Here is a 26015-nt window from a genome sequence, read left to right as displayed (position 1 = left end):
ACGTTGGCCCTGAAATTGTTCGAACTCACAGCCTTATGATCATGAGTCAAATGCCCTAACCATTAGGCCAACATGCTCACCACCTTGCTTAGAGAAATATCCTTTGAACATGTAATAATACTTTAAGTGCAATATATTTCCTATTCTAATCTCTAGTTTTATTGCAATATATACTTTCCAGGCAGGAGTAGCTTATGAGCTGAAGCTGGTAGAAAGTTTTGCCTTTGGTTCTTTGATATCAGCTGTGGATCCCGTCGCCACACTAGCAATCTTCTCTGCTTTAGATGTACACCCGTTACTCAACATGTTGGTATTTGGTGAGAGTATACTCAATGATGCTGTCTCCATTGTGCTTTCCAAGTAAGTTCAGTTTAAGCCATATTGTAATATTTATTCACACAAGAAACCCTCTGGGTTTTTTATTGGTTTTTTTTAAATGTTATCTGATTTTTGGCTTATGTAAAAATAATTGGTTGCTCTGTTCGGCTGTCTGGGGGAAAGCAAAATCATTAATCCAGATTATTATTGATTATTATAAATATATTGCCGGTGCTTGATAAAACATAATAAAATGAGTATTAAATCTGTTCATCTGAACTTACTATTTTTGATAGCGACAGTATCGGGTCTCATCCAAGACTTGACCTGTGACACAAGTTGATGGTATGGCATCACAGGAGAGTTGTTGGAGTAGTTTCCTGATTGCTGTATCGTAAATCCTTGTGTCACAGGTCAATAGTTCAGTGCCTGATCAGTCAGCCTGATGATGCGTCTTGGATGAGATCATCTGTCGCTATCAAAAACAGTAAGTCCAGATGAACAGATTTAATACTCATTTTATTATGTTTATCTATCTGGATGATTGAGAATATTCACAAAAATTACTAAAAGATGCTCCATATTCTCCATGCACTATTGTAATGGATAAGAGAATAACCATAATTTGATATTGTTCCATTTCATCCTATACAGCACTGTAATAGCATTGAATTCACCAGCCTTATCACAGGCTTCTTCACTGGAGGCATTGTGGTATGCCGTCAGCTCTTTCTGTATTATGTTCTTTGCTTCGGCAGCCATCGGCATCGTTGTAGGTCTCATAAGTGCTCTGATATCCTTTTTTGTGTGTTTAAAATTGATGAATTTCTAAAATGAGTGATAGATTTATGGCAATGAATGAGAGAGGAGATATAAAGACATGTTGGCATGTTACATTTGCTTACAGAGAAGAATGGCTCTTGCTTTTTGAATCACTGCTACAATGTACTAAAATTGTTTTAAGGTATGCAATAAAATTCACAGCTGCAGACATCAAACTTTTATCGGTTTGCAACATGTTGGTTTTGTAAATTTTTCACATCTTAACTCAATGATTATTATTTCATTATGTATAACTTTGGTAGAACCATTATGTGCCGAGGTGGCACAAGGTAAACATTAAAAATACTAAGAGTAAAATATAGAATAATAAAATACACAAGGGCATCTGCAAAAAAATACATCAAAACCAAGCAAAGTTATGAAAACAAGTTGGCCACAGAAGAAATATCAGTTCTAAGATGATTACAGGGCCTCAGGCAACACATGGGGTATAGTTTGTTCATCTCAAGTTGAGAGTAATGCCTTGTTGGATTTCGCAGTGGCAAATTCGTATTGTGCACACAAACCCTGCAGGGCATATACACATGCGCGTAGAAGGGAAATTTGTCTATACACTGGCGATGCAACCAGGTAAAAGCGCTCGTTTGAATCTACCACTGAGAAATACAAATTGGCGTTACTCTCAACTTGAGACAAGACACATACAATAAGGCTACAAATGGACTCATAGTATATCAGCCTTATAGTTAAATATTTTTGGCTAATTAGTAGCTAACTCTATCATTGTTTTCCTTAACTGAGACATACCTTCTTAAGCACATAGACTTGAGACAAACCCCATCACTGGAATTTGGCTTGATTCTCATCTTTTCGTATCTACCATATGTACTTGCTGAAGGACTGAAACTTTCAGGTAAGAAGACTTTGTTGTAGTCGTAAGATCTGATGTACTTTTTAGACTTAAATATTTGCTACAATACAACATTGAGCTAGATTTCAGGATCTCTTTACTAAAACACATTGTGCGTGATCAATTGACCTGACTTGTTGAAGCATGTTGTAGCCATTTTATACCGTCTTTTATATTATGGCCAGGAACCAATAAAATTGCATAAAATTTCTTCATACGCTCTAAGAACCACATCGCTAATCAGAAAAGTCATTAGAAAATATGCGGTGTGTATTAATACTGTATAATTGCACTCGCGTGCAGTTGCACATCCTACGCACTTTGCGTTTGTGTCTTGCAGGATTGATTTATTATTCTTGAAAGTGGGTGCATTGATATTGGTCAAATTTTTCAACATTTTCAATATATTGCTTGTTAATGAAAAATAGTAGAAATTCTATCTTGTGTGTGAAATAAGTTAATGAAATGCAAATGCACTCGACCTGCAGAGCTTGTACATTTGATGCATCAACATCTCAGCATGCATGCAAGTCCAATATCGCTCTCAATAAATGATACACATATATTAACCTTTCATACATTCTTAGATACCGAGAACCAATCAGAGCAAACATTAGAAAAATGCGAAACATGCATTGATTGTGTATATATGCATGGGCGCGAACTACGCGCAGTGCTTTTGCAACATCTCAGTATGTGTGCATTATTTTGTTCAATTTCACTCCTAACAAGTGATACACATTTATTAATCTATAATTAATCCATTGTGACTGTCTACCTCAATATGTTTACCTTGTTGTTATTTATATTTGTTGTTGTTTGTTTATTGACAGGTATTATGGCTATCCTATTTACTGGTATCACCATGTCTCACTACACACATTATAACTTATCTCCGGTCACACAGATCACTGTACAACAAACGTTCCGTACGCTGGCTTTTCTTGCAGGTAAATCAACTGAAATAGGCATAACCAGGGCCTAGATTTCGTCTTGGTTTGCGAGAATCAAAATCCATCATAGTCACTGCACTTACTGTATGATACAATGAGAGAAGTTGATTCTCGCAACCATATCTTTAGAGAATCATTACAAGAATCGATTCGGGGATTCTCATCAAAATCTCGGCTCTGATAACAATTTTGTGGTGTTGTGTTCATGCCTGTGAGATCTGCGATTTTAGTCGTATTTCCACTTGCTTTTCTCATGGGTGTGAAATCTCAAAAATTCAAAACTTTCAGAAGTGTACATTTTCATGACCTCATTTGGAATTGGCATGAAAAATGCATTAAAATGAGTACAAACAAGCCCACTATTGGTTCAGGGATTCTTGAAATAAATAGCTCTTCATATATTAATAAAATATCTCAAACTTTGATATTTTATGTTGAAGCCTAATGGCTAGCGTGCAAAGGATTAAACTCATTGTCAAATTGCAAGCAGTCCGTACATATTTTAATCCCTGTTGCTTACAATTAGGCCTAAAAAATTGTTTGATTGGCGTAACATTAAAAAAAAATTAGGGTAGGTCGGTCGGCAATTTTTTTATATTTTTTTTTACACGCATTTTAAGCTGAAAATCGTGAATTTTTTCTTTTAAAATTTTTTTTTTTTAAAATTCATTTTTTGCAAAAAAATAAGAAAAAAAGTCTAGGGTCGGGCCTATTTTTAGGGTTGGTTGGTCGGGTTACGCCAATCAAACATTTTTTTTAGGCCTTACTGTAAAAGTGGAAATTTTCATGCTACATATATTTTCGCGCTTTTCGCATTCCAAGCTGGTACCGCAAAAATAACAATGTGCGAATATATTTCTTTTGTATATAGGTCAATGTAAGGAAACTTAGAATCACGAATTTAAAAACAAGGGAAACAGTTCAAAATTTGCAAAGCGCAAAAAATTCATCGCACGAAAATGTCCACTTTTACAGTACACTAATTCCATACATTGGATACTGTAATTTTACCTATTGACAAATGAAATCAACTTCTTGTTTCAGAAACCTGTGTGTTTGCTTATCTTGGTCTGGCGCTGCCCAGCTTTAACCACCAATTTGAGCCTGCCTTAGTTATATGGACAATAGTAAGTATAATGTTAATCATATTTCTTTCCCCTTTTACATTGGTCATTACTGTCAATGCAAGTTTTGGAATTGGAATGAAAATCACTGGGGATTTTGTCCGAACATGAGACGCAGCAAAACAGAACGTTTTACAGAAAACTTTTAAATGTCGGGAAATATTATCGATGTTCATTTGATGTACCATAGAATTCCATACTGAGTGTTACTGCTGTGATACTCATATCACCTTTTTGGCATTGTGTGATTTTGGCATGAATGGTGCTAGTGCTATTTAATTCAATTTAAGGGAACAGTCTGTGAGCAGCAATTAGTTGAATTTATATAAATCATAAAAGATGATTGGCCAATTACTATTGATTATCTTTGCTGTTTTTAGCATCAGTTTCAAATAGACTACTGTACTCCGTGCTAGTGCAATAGTCATTTTCATTGCACTCACACGCAGCTACCACGACAAAGTTGACCAACACAAGCATATTACGGACTCGGTGACCACATACATCTTGCCAATTGTAGGTGTGGGTGTTGCTTCTAAAAGAAAAATATAGTTTCGATATTTTTAAATTTAGTTTGTTATTCCTGGTGATTTATAAAAGGTCGAAGAAACAGAATTTATATGGGAGTTTCATTATCAATTGGCCCAATCAGCAACATTGTTAGAATAACTTCACCATGCAAAAAAATTGGGGTGAATTATTTGCAAAGCTCCATTCTGATAGGTGATTAAAGTGAAGATATCATGTAATTGACCAATCAGAGGCAATGTTAGATCGGCAGGTAGTGCTCTGGGGGTTAAATTAATGGGTGGGGAATAATGATAGAATAGCAAGTAATGACCCATAACTCAATATGCAATCATACAAATGTCAAAAGGACTATTGGTACATTATTAGTAGAGCCATCCCTAGTCATTCATAGGACATTAACCCCCTGAGCCTACCTGCCCATCTAACATTGCCTCTGATTGGTCAATTACATGATATCTTCACTTTAATCACCAATCAGAATGGAGCTTTGAAAATAATTCACCCCATTTTTTTTTGCATAGTGAAATTATTCTAACAATGTTGCTGATTGGTCCAATTGATAATGAAAACTTCTTTTGTCCAATCGGCAGGTAGTTCTCATGGGGTTAAGCATATGAATAGTATGTAGGAGATGAGATACTGAAATATCAAGGGTCATCATTTGCACCTGGTATATTGGTGCTGAAAACAAACCTTTATAGATTGTGGAGAGAGTTTTGCAAATAAACCCAATTATAGTTTTTCATGCTGTATGAATTACGAAATGTGAATATTACAATTGTATAAGAAACATGCAGAAATAAACATATATGCTGCATTGGGCTATTCCAGTTGAAACTCATACACCTCCTATAGAAGATATACACAGGGAGTGTGAATTTCAAATGAAATCTACACCTCTGTGTGGGAGATTATGATCATATCTTCAATAAGGTATATTGTTGATAGCGAGTGATAGGCAAACATGATGCATGCTGAGAATGAGGGGCTCATATTCACCATCACAGGTGATGAATTCGGTAGCTTTTGAGTCCTTTCCCTTTCCAGCATGCATCATATTTGCCTAACAATTGCTATCAGCAATATACCTCATAAGGGGTGTATGGATTTCGACTGGGATAGCCCAATAGATAATCGACTATCACCAGGCCAGAGTCAAAAGTCGCTACTACCACTATAGTTTGATCATCTCGTAATAGGCGGGAATTGTTAGGTTTTTACCACTACGCCGAAAAGTAGACCCATGTTAAGAGTGATATAGTTGATCTGTCTGGTCTATATTGTGCATGTTAAAGAAAATAGACAACGTATAGGACTTACATGAATAATTTGTGATGCTTCTGGCGAGATGTCACAAGACAATTCTCGAAATACAAAATATAAATATTAATCTGTGATGTTATAAGGCCCGTCGATTATGAGCTGATCAAACTATAATAGTGGTGAAAACAACTATAAAGCAACCTGAATCAAAACACCTTTTTATCCCATAGGGAATGTAGCAAATGATTAGGATATCGCATGATGCAATACAAGTTCCATGAAAAATGTGGAATATCAATTTTGGAAACATAATAAGGTTCCTAGAAAAGAAGGTTCACAAAGGACTGATATAAGCTATTGTACTATGTGAGCAGTCATTGACAAATCACATATATTACGATGCAGCTGGTTTCAGTGTTGGCCGTTAAATTTAATGATCCTTGAAATGTGATGTGATTTTATAATTTAAAGTCTGTTTTTTTTTCCTTTCCTACATCTAGGTGTTAATTTTAATTGGGAGAGCTGCTAATATATTTCCTCTAGCATTTTTATGTAACAAATTTCGAGAGCACAAGATAACGGCTAGAATGCAGTTTGTCATGTGGTTTAGTGGTAAGTAGACATGAAGAATTCTTATCGTCGTTGGGCAGGAAAAACTTTTGTAATTTTTCACAGCTAAGCTGAATTTATACTACATCGCTAAGCAATAGCGATTGGTTTTTACCCAATGAGGTAGAGCGCTTTTTGTTGCATTTGGAAGAGCACACAACTTCATTGGTCAAATACCAATCACTTGTTGCTCAGCGATGGAGTATGAATTCAGATTTACTCATCCCACAGTACAAAATGTCGAATTCAAAGGTATTTTTATTTCGCAGAGGACATCAAACACACTTAACTAATAAAAAACAACATCTTTGAACAGTTAGGCAGTTTTTGTATCCCCTGAAAAGGCAATTTCTTCAAATTTGACAATTGGTTCTGTTCCCTGGTTTGCCAAATGAGCAGAGTTGTAGCTAGCCAAATTTTAGTACCGGCAAAAATTAAGAGAAAATTGAATCAGAATGCTAAGACTCAGTACACCGGTCGATCTTACCGCTTCCGATGTTGATTAAGATACTTCTTGCATCGATCCGAGATGCGGAAAAACCAATAGTCATTTTGTCCCACATAAATGAATAAATAACAAAAACCCCGATCCCGGTGGACTCACCCAAAAGGTGACGTCCACACCATATGATCGTCCCTTATCCTCCTTGGTCTCCGACTGACACAGACGCGTGCCTATCGATTGTTCATAGCACTGTGTATCAATTTCTCAACCAATGCGAGATATACGGTTGTAGTTTCACACCTTAGGTAAAACCAAACCGGTATTGTTCGGCTGAGGATAGTTTTGACGGCATTTTCTGGCTAAAAAGTGACAAAAACGATCCAAAACTTAGCTACATATCGTGCCTCCGCTTGTATCACGGGACACACGAAAGCAATTCAAAATGGCCGCTCGTTGACGCCATTCATTTTGTTTCCCACGTAAAACAACCATTGCAGCCTGTAAGTTACAATAGATGTTTGTACATACACATTGTATTTCATGTACGGTAGGTTATTGTTGCTATGTTAGGGTGATTACTCTATCGTTATGTCTTCATTACCGTCCGATAAGACGAAAGTTAATCAGATATTCATACGGTGGGGATTGGTAGGGACCCGCCTGACATTTTAGTCATAAAGTTAGCCAGTCCTTACTTTACCACTAACGATAGCGACCAGCCTCCGTGCTCAGGTTTGCTTACTGGGCTTGAGTCGCGTGTTGGGGGGTAGTGCCCCCCCTCCCTTTCTCCTCGCTTCGCCTCGGCCCTGTCGGGCTTGCCCTTCCTGGTGACGGAGCGGGACCCACACCCGCTCTGTTTCACCTCGGGAGTGCTCACGATCTTCTAGATGTCTTTCTTTTGCTTAGGACTCTCCGAGTTCCAGCTTGACGATTGGGATAGGCTCCATCATCGCCATAAGACGAAGAAGAAATCTACCAAGGGCACTGGTAAGGTCGACACGGTGGATTCTGCTGTGACAGCCCCTATGGGTCATGGCAGGTCTGCTTAAGGGGCTCCGGTCCCCGGACAAGCAGGCGGTTCCTTCGGGACTGCTAAGCGTCCAAAGGCTCAGCAGCCAGCGAAAGCACTGACTATACGTCGGAGCAAAGTAGCAGGCAGCAGAGCGGTAACCACCAGCTTAAAACCCTAGCGGGTTTTGCAGCAGGAGGATACCAGTCGACACGGTAGATTCTGCTGTGACAGCCCCTATGGGTCATGGCAGGTCTGCTTAAGGGGCTCCGGTCCCCGGACAAGCAGGCGGTTCCTTCGGGACTGTTAGCGTCCAAAGGCTCAGCAGCCAGCGAAAGCACTGACTATACGTCGGAGCAAAGTAGCAGGCAGCAGAGCGGTAACCACCAGCGAAAACCCTAGCGGGTTTTGTAGCAGGAGGATACCAGTCCTCTAGCCAAAAATCCTCACGGGTTTTTAGCAGGAGGACACCCGGCTGTTGCAGGCATATCTACGGGCTCAAACAGCCACAGTAGTAGCCAGCGACGGGCAGCATGCAAGGGGACCCCGGGCTTGCCTGGGTTGAACCCTAGCATGCATGGGTTCAGCAGAGACGATACCGCTGCTAACGCTGTGGGTGTAGTCTTAGCAGAACCAACTGGGGTTGTCACACGGCAGCGTTCCATGGCGGGACCGCCGAGTGATACCCTGGGCCCTAGAATAGCTGCTGGCTGTCCACAGGGACTGGCTGGCGATTATTCAGGGGTTGGGCTCGCAGTCTCTCACGGGACAGCGACCCAGGTGCATTCGGTGGCAGCTACAAAGACGAGCTACGGCTTGACTTCAGTGGTAGCCGCTATGCACCCGCCCATAGCTGCCGTGAGTGGTCCGCCACACACAGCGACGTGGGCTTAAGCTCTAGAGGGTACAGTAAGTAGCTTGAACAGCCTAGCTGATCAACAACCCACTTATGTCCTCGAGAGCCAGCGGAGCGTGGGTGATCCATTATCGTCAATGGGTCAATTACCCTCTCTTGATCGATCACTGTCAAATCAACAGGGCATAGCTCCATTGATTGACGCTGCCTATTCAGGTGGCGAGGTGATTGATCGGGGGTATGCACGCTCAGCTACCCGTGGTACTAGGCAAGCTCCCTCTAGCCAAGGGACAGCCGGTATAGCGGGTACCCATACACACGGCTTGATCCCTTGCGGGGAACGCAGTGAGGCATGGGTACAGTGGTACACAGCCGGAGCCCTCACGGGCACCTACGCTGGAACCACGCATACAGCGGTACACAGCCGGGAACCCTCACGGGTACCCATGCTAGTACCAGCGCCCGGCCACGCCAGCACACAGCTTGATCCCCCAAACAGGGAACGCAGTGTGGCGAGGGTACAGCGGTCCACAGTTGGGAACCCTCAAGGGTACCCACGCTGATACCGCGACCGGTACCGCAGCACCGCTTTAGTCGCCACAGTCTCTGTGGCAACAAGGGGGGGAGGCGTGCTGGTACTGCAGTACCATGGGGTTACCCTGGTGGCGGATCCTTTCAGGGTCAGCTGCCTGCTGGGTATGCCCGTGGTACCCGCCGCAGGGTGTTTCTTCCACGGCCCAGCACCGTGGCAAGTGTCGCCAGCGATGGCCATGCAGTACCAACATCAGCTGTTGACCAGGCCAGCCGGCATGGGGCTAACCCAGATCTTGATCAGGTAGGACGCGTGCTGCCAGCGCTAGGACGACGGCTGCGAGAGCATGCGGACCCAGTGGTGCCATGGCGGATACCTCAGGGTCTTGCGGGAGTACTCCCTCTTCTGCTGGCAGGTAGTCGGCGAGCCACACAGTGGTTATGCCTTCTTACCCGCTTTCAGATGCCCGTCCTCAGTTACCGTCATCATCGGAGCATGATACGGATACTGTGGGCGAGGGAAAGGAGTCGGAAGCTGAGTCCGTAGTGACATCACTACAATCTCCTTCCCCGCTGCCCCGCGAGGGGAGCAACAGCACTGATCTTCCTCCGGACACCCCTATGGGGGAGTCCATGGAGGAGGACCAGGGGCTCCTTTCAGTAGGATGCTCCGCTGCTGCTTCCTCACAGGGGACGCCTGCACTCTCATCCCCTGCAAACCTCACGGGTAGATATCGTAGGGCTGTCGAGCTCAGTAGAGCTATGACGCCGCGTGCTTGCACGCTTCCTCTGCGTGTAACGCGGGAGGACCACGGGACCTACCTGAGGGGATCCGAGAGGGACCCAGATGTCGCAAGCGTATCACGCCAGACAACATCTGAGCTCTTCCATGAGGTGAGCCTATTAGCGGTGCTAACAGCTAGCCTCAACGAGGGCTCCAGGGGCCTCGCCCATAGGGTGTCCACTCAGCGCCGGGGGTGGGGCCTGCCACTCCAATCGCTCAACGCGATGGAAAGGCAGGGTCCTTTTTCTCTTTGGATGCTTCTGCGCACGGTGGAGGACCGTGCAAAGAAGTTACTAACGGAGCACTCTGAAGAAGTCGGAAACTGCCCTTACCATGGGTAGGAGCTCCGACTTCAGCAGGCCGTGCACCACCAACAGTACCCGAGCCCACTACCTCTGTAGCACCCATTTCTGGGAGGCGCAAGGGTAGCACAGGAACAGCTGGCAAGCCCCGAAGAAGAGCAAGCGCTCTTCCAAGGGAAGCTAGGCAGAGCATTCCTGGGGGCTCAGCGGTTTTTCCACAGGGGATCTCCCAGTGGATTCCACCGCTTATGGCTTTCACCCAGAGGTGGGAAACCATCTCTTTGAGCGCCTGGGTATGGTCAGTGGTGAGTGGGGGTTACAGACTGGCAACCCAGTCTCCCCACATTCGCCTGCACATTTCAGAGGTCCACAGTAGTGCCGCCAGACGGCCCCCAGCGCCGGGCACTACTGACAGGGATCACACAGCTTCTCACGAAGCGGGCGATTGTCCCGGTCACCCCCGCTCTACGGGTGATCTTGGAGCCATTGGCTCCAAGGAAGACCGGCGACGGGAGCCCCATCCGAACCGCAGGCTGTTGAACACGCTCTTCAGGCCCAAGAGGTTCAGAATGGGGACTCTCGCCTCGGTGCTAGCCTGCCCCATCAGGGGCATGGGAACAGCACCGCTAGATCTCTCGGACGCCTATCTGCATATGCCAATCGCCTCTCAAGATCGGAGGCATCTGCGCTTCTAGGTACAGGATCAAAATTACCAGTTTTGATACCGGCCATCCGGCCTGTCCATCTCTCCCAGGGTGTTTAACACTCTTAGTCAGAGCGGTGGCAGCGTACCTGAAGCACAGGGGTGTCAACATCAGTTGCTACCTGGACGTTTGGCTCATATACGGACGCACTCCACTGAAGACTACGGGTCTCATGGGGTTGATAGTCCGTAGGGTGCGGGACCCTGGATTTTTTGATCAGCTCAAAAGTCCAGCGTGGTCCCGACGCAGACACCACTATTTGTAGGGGCCCAGATCACCTCACGGAGGGGTTCGCGGTGCTCTCACCCGAGCCGGTGACGAACATGGTGCGGTGTGCCTGACTCTTGGCCGAGTCTCGGGCACAACCCGCTGTGGCATGGATGAAGGTGGTAGGCCTAATGGCCAGTATGGTAGACCTCGTACTGTACTGCCGCTTTCTACGTTAGGGCTTACCCAACTACACCTTCTAGCCTGCTTGCAGGCCCAGTCGTCACCCAATATCCCTCGCGGTTCCGTTGTCGGAGATCGCGCGAGAGGAACTCTGGTGGTGGACCCATCAGCCCAATTTGACCCAGGGTGTCAGGTTTCCTGCACCCCGGTATGTCACGTAGTGACGACCATAGCGCCAAAACGGGCTGGGGGTCCACATCCACGGAGACTCCGCCTCGGGCCTATGGGGCCATAGAGACAGAGTTTCACATCAACCTCCTCGCCACGAGGAGGTGATCGTGGAATCACATACCGTTGTCCTGACGGATAACACAACCGTGGTAGCCTACCCCAACAGACAAGGGGACTCCGGGCCACCACGATTGAGCCTGCATGCACGACACCTGATAGGGTGGTGCAAGTTCAGGCAGATTACGATGAGAGCGATACACATCGCGGGCGTCACCAGCATCCTCGCGCACAATCTGTCACGAGGAAGGGTGTCCGGACCAGCAGAATGGTCCCTTGTTCAAGAGGTCGCTTCAGACGATCTTCAAGGGATGTACCACCCCTCGAAAGATCTGTTCGCATCTCATCGCAATCATCCACTGCCGGTGTACTGCTCAAGGGTCGCGGACCCCCAAGCATTCACCGTGGACGCTCTGTCCATAGACTGGGGGGGGATGACAGCTTATGCAGTCCCTCCGAAACTACTCACTACTCATGAGGGTGGTGACCAAGATCGGGTGGGAAGACTGCATTGTCATTCTGCTAGCGGCAAGGCCGCTGGCACTCCCCGAGGTACCAGACCTACTCCGGATGCCCGGAGCGGAGGTACCCAGTCTATCACTAGAGCACCTGCAGTTAGCTGCATGGCCCTTACCAGGAACGCGCAGAGCGGAGGGATACTTTTCATCAGAAGCTGTTTTTCTCATCGCCGGGCTAGACGGAAGTCTACCCTCCGCACGTATAGCCAGAGTCTGGCTCCATACTACGCTTGGTGCAATGAGACAAATAGCTCTCCCGCTAGAGCCTCTGTGCTGCTAGTTCCGGAGTTTCTGACAGAAAAGTTCCAAGCAAGACTTCAGCGGGCCACTGGGGCCAGCTATAAGTCAGCTGTCCTCTCCATTCACCGAGGTTTCGAGACGGGTCGACTATCATAACCGATGGTTACCTTATTAGTCTACGCCCGACGGTATGTTCAACGAGTGTCTACTAAAAAGGAAAGTGATCCTCCTAAGGGATCCCAACACAGTCTTAGATTACTTTAAGGGTCACCCTTTTGACCTTCCGCCAAAAGCGACGCTTAAATACGTAACTCTCAAGATGGCTTTCCGGTTTGGCGTTGGCTTCGGACGGCGGTGCTGAGTTGCACACGGTCTCGAGGTTAGCTTCCGTGTTCACAAACACTGGAGCGACACTGTTTCGGGCGCTCTGTTCTCGTGACTACTAACGGGCGCGGTGCATACCGACATTCGCCCCTCTCCAATCCCCAGGGTTGGGCAAGGTTCGGCTGAAGCCAAAGATAGGCTGGGGTGTCCGATAAGGCGCTGCAGCACTATTTCTTCCGAACACAAGCCTTGCGAGGGACTCACGACCGCATTCATCACCCTTACAGAGTTTTCGGTCCAGCCGCTGTCGCAATGGCTGGTCCAGGTGTTGGTGGGGTCCGGGGATCGCGAAGGTTTCGCTACCACGCACCCACTCGACACGAGCTATCTCATCATCTTGGGTATACCGCTCGGTTGTCCCTTGAGGAGATCTAGTAGGCGGTGTCCCGGAAGCCACCTTCGCCCTTCTCTACGATACTTCCGTTTACGTTAGTAATCAGAGACGGGGCGGGAGGTTTACCGGGACATTGTTCGGGCGATCATAATACGGTGGTGTACGGGTACCAGGTTTTCAGACTATACAGAATACTCAGCATGGTAAGAACCAGTGTCGCTATTCTTAACCACCAAACTTATTAAGTAAGGAGGTTTATGTCTGTGATCGCGTGGTCTTTCTTGTTTTCCAGACCGTTGGGGAAAATATTTCTGACCTCGCGAAAACCATCGGTACCCGCTCCCGATCCCTGATCAGATGCTGACCAATCTTGTACCTCCATCCGTCGGTTACTTGCTAGATCGATCTTTCAGATGTTGATGCAAGAAGTATCTTAATCAACATCGGAACGGTAAGATCGACCGGTGTACTGAGTCTAGTCCCAAACAAAAATGTTTGGTAGACTCATAACCGTGCGATCTTACCTTTCCGATGTTGATTATCCCGACCCCGCCACCCCTACAAGTTTGGTCCGGTAGGGGATCCCAAGTCGGATAAGGGGCGATCATATGGTGTGACGTCACCTTTTGGGTGAGTCCACCGGGGATCGGGGTTTTTGTTATTTATTCATTTATGTGGGACAAAATGACTATTGGTTTTTCCGCATCTCGGGATCGATGCAAGAAGTATCTTAATCAACATCGGAAAGGTAAGATCGCACCGGTTATGAGTCTACCAAACATTTTTGTTTGGGACTATTACTTGACAGTAATGGCATTTGACAGCTGTTTTGAAGACATTTTGTCATTTTAGTGCTGGTCAGCAAGGCCTATAATTCCCTTGAGTGCCGGTCGGTCAGGCTGAGACCAGCGCTGACCACCGTGGCTGCAACCCTGCTAATTACATAGGAGGCTCTCTGCCCAGCGACGACGTGTAAAATGTGATATAAACAAAGGCTGCCTTGAGTATTTCTGTATTAAGATAACACAAGGCAGCACACAGTGTGTTTTGCACCTGCATTATTCAAATTATATAACTCATCTATATAAATTATAGTTGGTATTTGATTGGTGCGATTATATCGTTTGGTCACCATTATATCTGTATTGATTAGTTTGTTCAGCTTATAATTGCTGAAAATTACTATTTATTTGTTACTGCAAGCGTCAATCAAGTTCAAGTTACACTCTTGTGTAAATTCACATAAGTGTGCGCCAGTCACACACATTTTAAGAGCAACTAGCATACGTGCAGTGCCCAACTATATGCATGCCATTTTATATCAATACATGATGTTATGAGCTTTACTTTTTTCAACAATTATGAGCCAAAACAACTATAGCCATATTATCACTGTCATCTGTTTGATAAGTGCGCATGATGGGTGTGCGTGTCGAACAATGAGCATGTGCAGTATAAAGTTAAGGGTTGGACTTGTACCCACACCCACACATCAATGGTGTGTACTTTTGCTGTCAGGCGTGCAATATGATTTTACTAGCCTGGATAGTATGTACATTTTGACATAGTTAGCCTATAGTAGAGTGTACAACCAGAATATTTTTTCAGTAATAATTCATTTGCATTTTTCTGCTTTCTCGTTTCAGGTTTGCGAGGTGCTATTGCATATGCCCTGAGTTTGCATTTAGAATTTTCAGAAGAAACAAGACATGTATTAGTGACGTGTACACTTGTTATTGTTCTGTTTACTATTTTATTACTTGGTGGTTCTACTATGCCTTTAATGAAGGTAGGTTGTAAAGTAATGAGTGTTTGGGTATGAACATAGGGCGAGTTAGCGCAGCGGTAGTTCCCTCGCTTTGCACCACTGAGGTCCCGGGTTCAAGCCCCGGCGCGGCCCAAGGACTCATGTGCACTTGGTTTATCCTGATTCCATGCTCGCTCTCGCAGGTTTTCTCCGGGATCTCCGGTTTCCTCCTGTATCGCAAAAATCGGTGATTAGTTGTTTGGTTATCAAAAAAAATTTCCTTCACCCAATGGAATTTGGGGAGCTGCACAGATAATTGGTGGATGTTACAATCTAAATGCGGATAGGTGTGCGCCATTTGGCAGCAATCTAGTTGATGCGATCTGATTGTGATGATTCACCATTACAGCGAAATTACAGCGCTTTGAGTCCTCTAAGATCTGGAGAAAGGCACTTTATAAATCCAAATCCAAATCCATCCAAATACAAACATGTAGGGTTGGGGGACACATGCACTGCTAGTCAGTTGCTCTGTGGCGCATAACCAAAGTCACAAGAAAATAGTTTCATTAGTCCGACAGGCTATGAACTGTAAGTTATTCAGTCATCATTATGAAGCATAACACAAGTACATGCTCAGTGTAGACAAGTGTGATGGCTTTAGTCTATTCAGATAGGTCCACGGTTTAATAGCAAAAAAGTCTTGTGTGTGTCCATGGTTACAGGGAAACATGCGCACACTACCGTGCCCTTGTGACATGATCGGGCTCTGAAGTTCTAAAAACATCAAACTCAGTCAAAGGGTCCATTTGGATGCAACTGCGCAGTCTCACTCCAACCAGAATCTGGTTGCAAAGTCCATCAATTTTTTCTCAGACGTCAACCCAGACAGTTGACGATTGAGGGCAGCAGTCTGCTATCTGCAAACAAGCACCATTCTCAGTTTGCGGAGGTCTGCATTAGGTTGCAATTGCATGCCAAATTTGTTTAGAGATATGTCCATTAGTGTGGTAAATATATCAACCTCGGTTGGTAGGCTTGAAATTGGAGAGAGAGAGAGATGTTAAGAGAGAGAGGGAAGGAGCCTGAAATGAAGTGAGTGAGGCCTCCAGTCGAAAGCAACATTCACTTCCATTGGGTCACAATATATATTTGTGAAACACACAAATGAAGACTAATAATGCTGTTATTTTGTTCTATTTATCCATAGTTAATTGGTGCTGAGTCAGGCAAATCTAAGAAAGAAATATCTCTAAGCAAAACAGAAGAAATGGTAAGTTGACTCAATCAGACCTACCAGTGGGCTGTTCCATTTAAAATCCTTACTTTCCCTGTGGAAGATTTTGGAAATATCTGCCACATGGGGTGTATGAATTTCAAATGAGCAAATTAGGCAGCTCCATTCGAATTTCATACACCCTCTATCTTCTACAGAGGGAGGATGAGATTCAATTCAAGTATTATGTGTATGATTCTGGAAAACTAACAAGTTTGAGAAAAATGTTCCCAGTCAGAATAATCATCTGTGACTCAATGCTTATATGAGGCGTGGCATGATTATAAAGCAAATTAGGTGTAAAAATGAAAGAAATGAACATAAAAATACTTTGGCAGCTTTGAGTAAAAATAAATAAAAATAGAGACCACCTCTTTTCAAATTGTTTTTTAAACAAGTAAAGAAATGTCAAAGTCATTTAATTTCAATTTCTGTGAAAAATTCATTGATGCTATAAGCAACAGTCCCAGTGAGTAAATAAACAATACCATTTTACGCCTTGTGGTAGTGATGTCGACGTATCTATGCAGCGGTTTCACACGCTCATCTATGCGGCATCCTTAAGTGTGGGGGTGTGTGTGTACGCCAGCACCTGGAGTGAACGCCTGTGATTTGTAGCTGTGCCAAATGAAATGTGCACTGACGTCACTGCTACATCAGTTTGAAAAATGGTATAATTCATGCAAGTCAGTATGCCCATGAAGAATAGTCTCTGATTATTGCACCTTTTATTTGTTTCTTTTCTACTATACAGGGTGGTACAATAGATACAGAACACTTATCTGAGCTAACAGAAGAAGAATATGAAGTCAATTATGTCAAACCAGACTTACGGGGTTTCATGAAATTAAACACTAAGTACCTTATTCCATTCTTCACAAGGAGGTTTACAAATCAGGTAAGATGTGAGAATATGACAGACAGACAGACAAACAGGCAATACAATCGCAATAGTATAATGATTAGAAGCGTTTTAACCATAACGGTTTTTGGCTCACCTGTAACATTTTCACTAGATCGTCTAGTGTCTTCAGCAGGTGGTGCTTATGTGATGGACTTAGGCCATTTAATAATGATATCAAGTGTTTAAAACTCTTCTAATCAGTTTATTATCATTCGGTATGAGTAATATCCTCTCCTAAATAGTATTTTTTACGTATTGTTGTTGTATATCTGCTGGAAGTATTAAGCTCAGATTATAATCTGGTGCCTTTGCTGGCGATATTCTGTTGTAACAGGCGTCACAGTTTTCAGTTCTCTGCAGTGATTTGCAATTCTCTGCTTTGATATTCTGCTCAAGTGATTTGCTCTGCTTTGGACTTTGTTCACCTTCTTCAATGTTTTCTGTAGTAGAAGACAATGTGGTCAATTTTACCCACTGCGGTAGACACTGGTGGCAAATTAGCTGCTGCATCTGTTGCAACAAAATATGCCTGCAAGAGATCAGACTATAGCCTGATCTTTAAGCTTCCTCTTGCCTTGTACTGTAAAGCATGATATTTTTGTGGCATTAAAATTTCATGTTTTGAAGAGAACCCGTGTTTCTGCGACAAGAAAGGTCTTTAGGATGAATAACTAGTCGCATGTACAAACAGCAATCACAAATTTGTGAAATTTTCATGCACATGAAGATTTCTTCATCCTGTAGACCTTAACAGTATACAGTATACATACACTGATATGAAGGTAATGTGCAAAGTTTGGGGGAAATTACTCCAGGAAAGTTGTACACTCTATAGGTGAGCCGACATGTGACTCATACAAACAGGTGTTTGGCAATGGTCTAACACAGGAGTAGGCTCACACAACTTCTTTTTGTTGAGGACCCTACAACTCATGCCAATACAGATAAAAGACAATTAAAAGGCCATTGTACAGTGATGCGATCAAATAAATAGACCAGTCCCTTCAGGGGATACTACACCCCTGCCCAATTTTGTGCCTATTTTTGCATTTTTCCCAAAAATTACAGCGCATTGGTGACAAGTAAGATATGTATATTATAGGGATAAGGACTAACTACTGCACTGGAAATTTTCTTTCAACACAGACAACAGTTGTGGAGTTACAGTCAAAAATGAGGGAAACCCAATATTTGATCAATAAATCAATAACTACTTGCATTGAGTTGCTAAATTTTCAGTGCAGTAGTTGTATTCCTTGCCCCTATAATATACATATCTTACTTGTCACCAATGCGCTATAATTTTTGAGAAAAATGCAAAAATAGACACAAAATTTGGCAGGGGTGTAGTACCCCCTTAAGTTACATGTGTTTATAATAAACACTGCTGTCTCTTAATATGTATTACACTTGTCACATACAGTGCACTTGTTTCCCATACACAAGTTGACACTGTTATTCCAAATGCTATTGGTGATGTGATTTTCAATTGTAGATCATAATTTGGATCAATTAGAACCAAATTGATCTGATTCCATTTGTAGTTCAGTAGACGACAGGTGTCAACAGCTGTTAAAAAATGTTCAAGGCGCATGATTTCATGTGAAAGAGTCTGAAATTTCATGTATATTTGATGGATTTCAATTATTTTATTGTGAAATGAACTAATTTCTGTACCAATATGAAAAGTTTGTGACTCCAAAAGTGTAAGATATTGACAGTGCACCATATATTACCCTTGTAAATTTTAAGTAGTTTAGCAGGAAATATGTGGACAATATTTTACTTAGAATTCATCTTGCATGTGAAATTAAGATGTGTTGGTGAATATATTTTATTGATGGAGTGTCGTAGTGGTGTGTGTATGACTTGCCTTCATTCTTGATTTCTTTTTCACCCATCTGTAAATATGTACTGTCATTGCAATAACTTGGATCTTTCCCACCTCCCAAAAATATGTGGCTTACACTGTATTCGATCATGTTATGAAAAATTTAGAGAGACTTGAAAGATCCAAGCTGCTGCGCTGTCGTTGACACATGCGATGTTGATACTATGTTGACATCAGGCAAATTCTGACTTGTTGATTTGATTTTTATGTTATCAATAAAGAAGGAGATGACAAAAGAAGAAGTTTGAAGTTTCAAGAAACTGAATAAAACTGTCAAAACATAAGACACACGTTCAATATAGTTGAGTAATCAACAATCTGGGGCTTTTGTTATACATTAGCCTACTTGTCTAGGCAGTTACACTTCTACTTTTCTTTCACATTTTGTCTCCCAAATTGATTCAGAGCCTCTTTGGTGGTACAAAATATGTCAACATATCAACATTTGAATTGTAATTTGCTGCTGCAGTGAACTTTATTACAATCCAGCCATTTCCAGGTCAACTGTTCCAAGCTAACTACATTTCGCACCATGATCGAAATGATCGCAACACAAACCCAATGGGTCACTACTAACAGGTGTACAAAGGCTTGAACCAGTAACTAAGAAATGATGTATTCACCATGGCAGCAAATTGTTGTGACCAGTGTCTTAGCTAGCCACCTGTCTACCCGTCATTTTAGACCGGGATTTTACTCCTGAGACGGGCAAAAATTAATACCTTTGATAGATGCTACATTATATTGTAGGTGTTGAGAAAGGCTATTGACCTTTTTCGTAAACCAGATTTGCAAAACAAGGCTGTAGAGATCTGCTAAATGTTTTATAGGTCAAATTTGAGAGATGCTACATTATCTTGTAGGTATTGAGAAAAGCTATTGACCTTTTCAGTAAACCAGATTTGCAAAACAAGGCTGTAGAGGTCTGCTAAATGTTTTATAGGTCAAATTAGGACAGGCAATTTTATTCAAATGATGGGCAAACCTCAATTTCTAGCTAAGACCCTGGTTGTAACATGATAATTTTAGTAACAATTGCAATGCCAGATCATTTTGATTTTACTACACACCTCCCTTCCTATTTTTAGGACATAGCACAGGCTAAGATACAAATGAGACACTTAGCCAACAAGTGGTATGCTGATGTGAGAACAAGTGAACCTACTGATGTTACTGATACCGAGGAAGAGACTGAACTACTTTAGGAGTCCTGTCCTGACCACATGTGTGTGCATCTTATGTCTATGAGTACTTTGGATGATTTTCTTTATTGAATATTGAGCTGGACATCTTTCACAGAATTTTGTTTTTATTTCTCACAAATTTGCTTTTCATGCCTAAATGTTGAAAAGGCTTCATTTAAACTTAACTTGATTGATTTTTCCAAATTTGCATTTTTATTTAGGCAAAAGTTTGTTTAATAAAGATGACAAATTCTGTCTAAAATAATTATTTTAACTTTTAGATAAACATCCATTTATTGTGATCATATCCATTTATTCATTAGGGTTCTAGCCAGCTAAGTTAAGTGCTAACTAATATTGCTATCCAATTAGAGCGTCCGCTTGGAGCACATTCTTTTTAGCGAACATGAGGGATTGGGGAATATGTTACAGGGATATCATCCCCTCAAAAATAGGTTTTTGCTCTTTTAATATACTGAAAAATTAATTTATTAAAAAACAAAAAACACTTTTCTAAAGTGCCGGTCTGCCAGCATCAGTACCAATTACACCTGATCAGCGTAGCTAGAACCCTGTATCTTGATTGAAAAGCATGTCCATCCAAAAGCCATTTTCAGCTCCTTCATGAATAGTTCTGGGTATTCATATATTAAAATATATGAAAGCATTAGCCTTTTTTGACTAAATTGTCAGCCATTTTTATTTAAAAACATGCAGTTTAACTAGTTGAATGATCCAAAACTGCATATTTGTAATAGTATATTTCAGATGTTTTGGTGTTTGGTTTGAATGTTTGCATAATAAAAATAATTAAAACTTTTTAAGTGAACATTTTACATTAAATTGATTTGATTTAATTAAATTTGATTTTGATTTGATTTGAATTTAGTTGTTCCCAATAAACCATCTAAAAATTAAATGACTTGTACCAGGACTATCATGTAAGACATATATAGCTTACAAATCTCTTGAGTTCATTGCATGTATTGCATAGGATGTGTTGCTAGTTTATATGCATGTTTCCCTGCATGTAGCTTTGAGCAACTTTTCATAGCTGTTATGGTCTTTGTCTTTATTGTAGACTGTTGAGTTAGTTTCATGTTTATATGATTGGATAGTTTGAATGTTTTGGGAGCATAGTTACAGGTTGCTCTTGGAATTTGGTTGGGTACCAAAATCACTTTTATTTTCAGAAATTTCATTCAAGAAAGGCATCGATATCACTTCTATCAAGGATTCTCGAGTACTAATATACTATAGGATAAGCCACTCGTTTGCGCAAATTAAGTCGGTCACAGCCAATGCGCGATCATGCATGTGATGGCATAGCTGTACCCCTGTACGTGTAGGAGTGTATCACCTGTGGAAGAGGTGATGCATGTTTACGTCATTGTTTCAAAAAAAATTAAATGGCGAAAACGGCGAACATTTGGTCGAATCTTTCCATTACTATCATATCGTGAAAAACCAAATAGCTGAGGAGTTCGCGCAATATGCTAGGAAAATATTCTCTTCGATGACCCCATGACGAGACTGGCTAAATAAGCTGTATTTTTGCTGGAAAGGGTCCGAATAATTGGCAGTCGATGTGCGCCATCTTGGACAAATTTAGGGTACCAAACTACCTAAAACTGTCAATCAACTTAGGGTACCAAACTACCCCAAACTGTCAATCGACATACCAATGGTACCAAACTCCCTAGCAACCATCAATCAAACTGCTGCGGAATGCAGGGAATGCTGGCGAAGTGACTTCAATTTTTATATAGGGATTGAATACGAGTGTCACGGCCCTGCTTCTATTATTACTTGGATCCAGCAAAAGGACTACTTAAATGATTGATTGTGTTCCACAATGGATTTCATGAGTCCCCTGTATGAGCATGGGTAGCCAGCTAAATGCATAGAAACAACCTCTCTGTTATATTGCATGGTAGCTGCAAAAAGCCAATTTTAGCATCATAACTTCAATCTTACTGCCGTACATGTGTTGTCTGTTTTTTATATTTGTCAGAAAATAACCTGTTATTGTTGTTGTTGTTGTTATTGTTGCTATTGTTGTTGTTGTTGTTGTTGTTGTTGTTGTTGTTGTTGTTGTTGTTATCATTTAGTTTCCATGAATGCATGTACTAATGTAAGAATGCTTTGCTTAACAGGACTGGAGTGATGCTCATCAGTGATAATCATCAGCATTGGTGATTGCCATGCATTGCCATATGTGGCATTAGATATCAACTTTTAAGAAACTTTGCAACCATTCACAGATCTGTGTGACTGAATACAGTCTGCACAATAAATAAGGTGCCTATTTTTGAATACCGTATTTTGTCAAATAGTCGCCCCCTCAAATAAACGCCCCCACCACTTTTTTCAACCAAGATGTTTCAAAAATGCCGATATTTCCATGCTATCTTGTGTAGTAAGCTTACCAAGTTGCGCACATGGTCGATAATAGCGTCAATAATTGGCGAAAATCTGGATCAGAAACCCGGAAGTGAGCCAGAAGTCAGTGTTTCTTGTTCATATTTCGTCATTTTAGCGTGTGTTTTAGTTTACCTAATGGTTTTAACGGGAATTATCGTTCTAAAATTGACCTTGAATATACGCCCCCCCCTTGTGAAAATCAGTATTGACAATGATGCAGAAATCACCTAGTTATGAAACCAAACCTGATGGAAGGTACATTTTTTTAAAAATTGCACTTTTCAATATCCGTCAACGTTTATTGTAGCAAGCCTCATTGATTTGTACACATTTAGGGCCTACATGACAATGACATGTCAAGAGACATACTCGGCAGTTGGGTTTGACTCCCACCCTTTTTATTTTACCCCACCCTTTTTATTGAGGCACCCTTTATACTGAAAATTCCTGACCCCCACGCTTTTTACTGAGGCACCCTCTATACTGAAAATTGTCATGGAAAATCGAAAATTTGCATATGACGTATGTGTTTTGGCAGGGCTTCCGGGGACGATATTGTGTACATTGCGATGGACACTCGTTAAACAAGCGCTAGGCTGCATCAAATGGAATTTTATCTTGCGACATGGTGTGCGAGTTTTGGCACGCTTTTTTATTTTAATCCTATGCTTTATATCATTCCACGCTTTTTACCCAAAAAGTTTAAACCCCCACGCTTTCACCAATTTTCAGAATTTCGAACCGGCACGCATTAAAAAGCGTGGACTGCCGAGTGCAAGAGAGTATGGTGGCCAAGCAGAACGGGCTCTGATTCATAATCGGAAGTTTGTGGGTTCGATCCCTGGTGATGCTATCATGTTGTGCCCTTGAGTAAGGCACTTAATCTCGATTACTCCTCTCCACCCAGGTGTATAAATAAATACCGGCATTCTTAAATGCTGAGAAGGTAACAGACTTGCTGTGGAGGAGGTGTAGCGATCCCACCACAGCAACATTTCATGGTGAAGTCTGGCCTAATCGCTAACGAAAGAGAGATGGGCACTCCGTCCTGTAAAATACATGTAGCTTTACCTTTTGACAATAACCTTATTAAATCAAGAACATGTACAGTGAGTGCGGACAATGGGCCTTGTAAACATTGACGGAATTTGAAAAGTGTAATTTCTGAATCTGTACCTTCCATTGGTTTTGGTTTCATAGCTTGGGCATTTCGGCATCATTTGCCATAGTGACATCTGAAATTAACGAAAACATTCTTGTGCACATTATGGTCACTTTGATCTGGTGATGTCCAAAATCTGGTAGCTTATTTCTTGTGCAGAATGTATTTACAATATTTTGTTCCATATTTACCAGATGGAAGGTTTGATTTTCAATATTGTTTTAATTTATAATTGCATTTTGAATACACCAATATTGAAAATCGGAAAATTTAATAAAACACATGTTAATATTAGTAAAACTGTTGCACCAGAATTTATACTAACAAACAGCATTTTCCTTAAATTTTTTTCTAGAAAAGAAACCCTTGCTTGCAAATCACCAACCAGCTATAAAAGCCATATTGTAACATTTGCATAAAAATAGTATTGTATTTCTTTTCCATAAAATGTTAGTTTTCGCTGTCAGATATGTCCCCGATTAATTTTGGTGGAACAGGTGAGGTGACTGAGGTTGGTCCTTTTGATGTGTTATGACCTTCCCGCACGCCATGTACATACAGTGTTATGAACATTGTGTTCGCATTTAAATAATACTTCAATTGTAATAATTGAACGATGTACATTGTCTGAAACATATTGAGGGCGGCGTCCTCATCAAATGTTACAATATGGCTTACCATTGAGTTGTCACTTTATACACACAACACATCTTTGACCTCGGTCAGACGTACATAATTGCCTCATCTGACCATCATTTTCTTTACCATGGTCCGACTATAATAGCTGAGTTAACGACGTACGGTCACATGAAAGTGTACTTTAGTCGGGTTGTGGTAACTAAGAGCTTGTTTTCACAATGAAATGCATGATCGGATGACGCATTGTGCGGGTCACACAGTTGTCTGTACTAACTATAGTCCGACCATAGTAACTTGGGCACTAACGATGCTAATTAGCATCGTTAGGGAAAGATGGTCGGACTATAGTCTGACCATGGTCGTTTGTGGTCACACGCTACCCGTACCATGGTCCTACTATATTTCAACCATCTTTACTTGGTAAAAACATGCACGTCTGACCGGGGTCTTTAATTTGACATTTTAAACTTAATTGTCTGTCTGTTTGTTTGTTTTCAGGAAATCATTGATGGTAGAGTACAAATGAGACACCTAGCTAACCAATGGTACTCTGAGGTGAGAACACATCACTCGGACACAGATGATGAAACAGAACTAGTCTCACAAGAACATTGATTCTCTATATGTGAATGGAATGGAGAACATTTGTCTTATCACAAGAACACTGATTCTCTATGTATAAATAGAAGGGAGAACATTTGTATTATGTGCTTCAAACTTTTACATCTTGAATTTTAGGGGAGTGCTAAATAGATTGGTACAAATATTTTTTAAAGTAAAATTTTATCATATTAATAAGAATGATTTGATAATTTAGTTTTTATTGTTGACCTGCTTCGAAGAAGCTAGGCAGGCAGGGGAAGGGAGAGAGAAATAACAGCAATTTACTTGCAGTGATGGAAACCAGTGGATCTTTTATTGGTCAAAAAATTAATAATTAAAAGCAAAACAAAAACAAGTTTGTTTCTGTAGTGGCATGACATCCAAAATGAAAAATGTTAACTTTTTAGGTAAGGATATATTCTAAAATATGCTTCAACTTTGCACATATCAATGGTCTAGTCAATTATGAAATAAGTTTAATACAAGACCAACTTGTATATGCACTGCCGCACTGAGGGTTGATTTTGTATTTTTTTTAAATTTTTGAATAATTGTTATGGTCTCATATCTTCGGATGACCTATCTGGTCTTGTGTTTTTTGTTTTTGTTTTTTGCAAGAAAATAACAATTTTACTTTACTAGACTGGATATTTCTAATCAAATCTAAAACAAAGGTGGGACCATTGCTACAAGAAATGGACTGTTTACATGTACCAGCAGGGCACAATATTTAAGCATAGGCCATAATTTGTACAAAAAACATATATTAAATAAATTTTTATCTTAAAATGCCATCTATTTGGGATTCCCCAACATTTTGTACAACTAATATTTGCATGTACATAGTTTTTGTTACACCCTGAGTGTGCAGGAGTGGTGCAAAGGATATATTATACATGTGTAATAAGT

At 41.7% G+C, this 26015-nt stretch overlaps 1 protein-coding gene across 2 annotated transcripts in view; it reads left to right on the top strand.

Annotated features, from left to right (window-relative positions):
• Window positions 1-25476, top strand: part of LOC140135443 (sodium/hydrogen exchanger 8-like) — a 49954-nt gene extending 24478 nt beyond the window's left edge. Inside the window, exons 6-16 of one of the 2 annotated variants that reach the window (XM_072156939.1) lie at window positions 182-360; window positions 973-1111; window positions 1909-2014; window positions 2845-2961; window positions 4009-4091; window positions 6383-6494; window positions 14923-15065; window positions 16234-16296; window positions 17054-17197; window positions 20183-20319; window positions 25002-25085. In XM_072156939.1, coding sequence (XP_072013040.1) covers window positions 182-360; window positions 973-1111; window positions 1909-2014; window positions 2845-2961; window positions 4009-4091; window positions 6383-6494; window positions 14923-15065; window positions 16234-16296; window positions 17054-17197; window positions 20183-20299 — 1203 coding nt within the window. In that variant the 3' untranslated portion in view covers window positions 20300-20319; window positions 25002-25085. Of the gene's footprint in view, window positions 1-181; window positions 361-972; window positions 1112-1908; window positions 2015-2844; window positions 2962-4008; window positions 4092-6382; window positions 6495-14922; window positions 15066-16233; window positions 16297-17053; window positions 17198-20182; window positions 20320-25001 lie in introns of both variants that reach the window. The other variant, XM_072156938.1, reaches the window with a different exon arrangement.
• Window positions 25477-26015: the final 539 nt, after the last annotated feature.

This window comes from Amphiura filiformis, chromosome 16 (assembly GCF_039555335.1).
Source record: "Amphiura filiformis chromosome 16, Afil_fr2py, whole genome shotgun sequence".
Taxonomy (NCBI): Eukaryota; Metazoa; Echinodermata; class Ophiuroidea; order Amphilepidida; family Amphiuridae; genus Amphiura; species Amphiura filiformis.
Note: the sequence above shows the minus strand (reverse complement) of the source record. Positions and strands in the feature narration are given on the sequence as shown.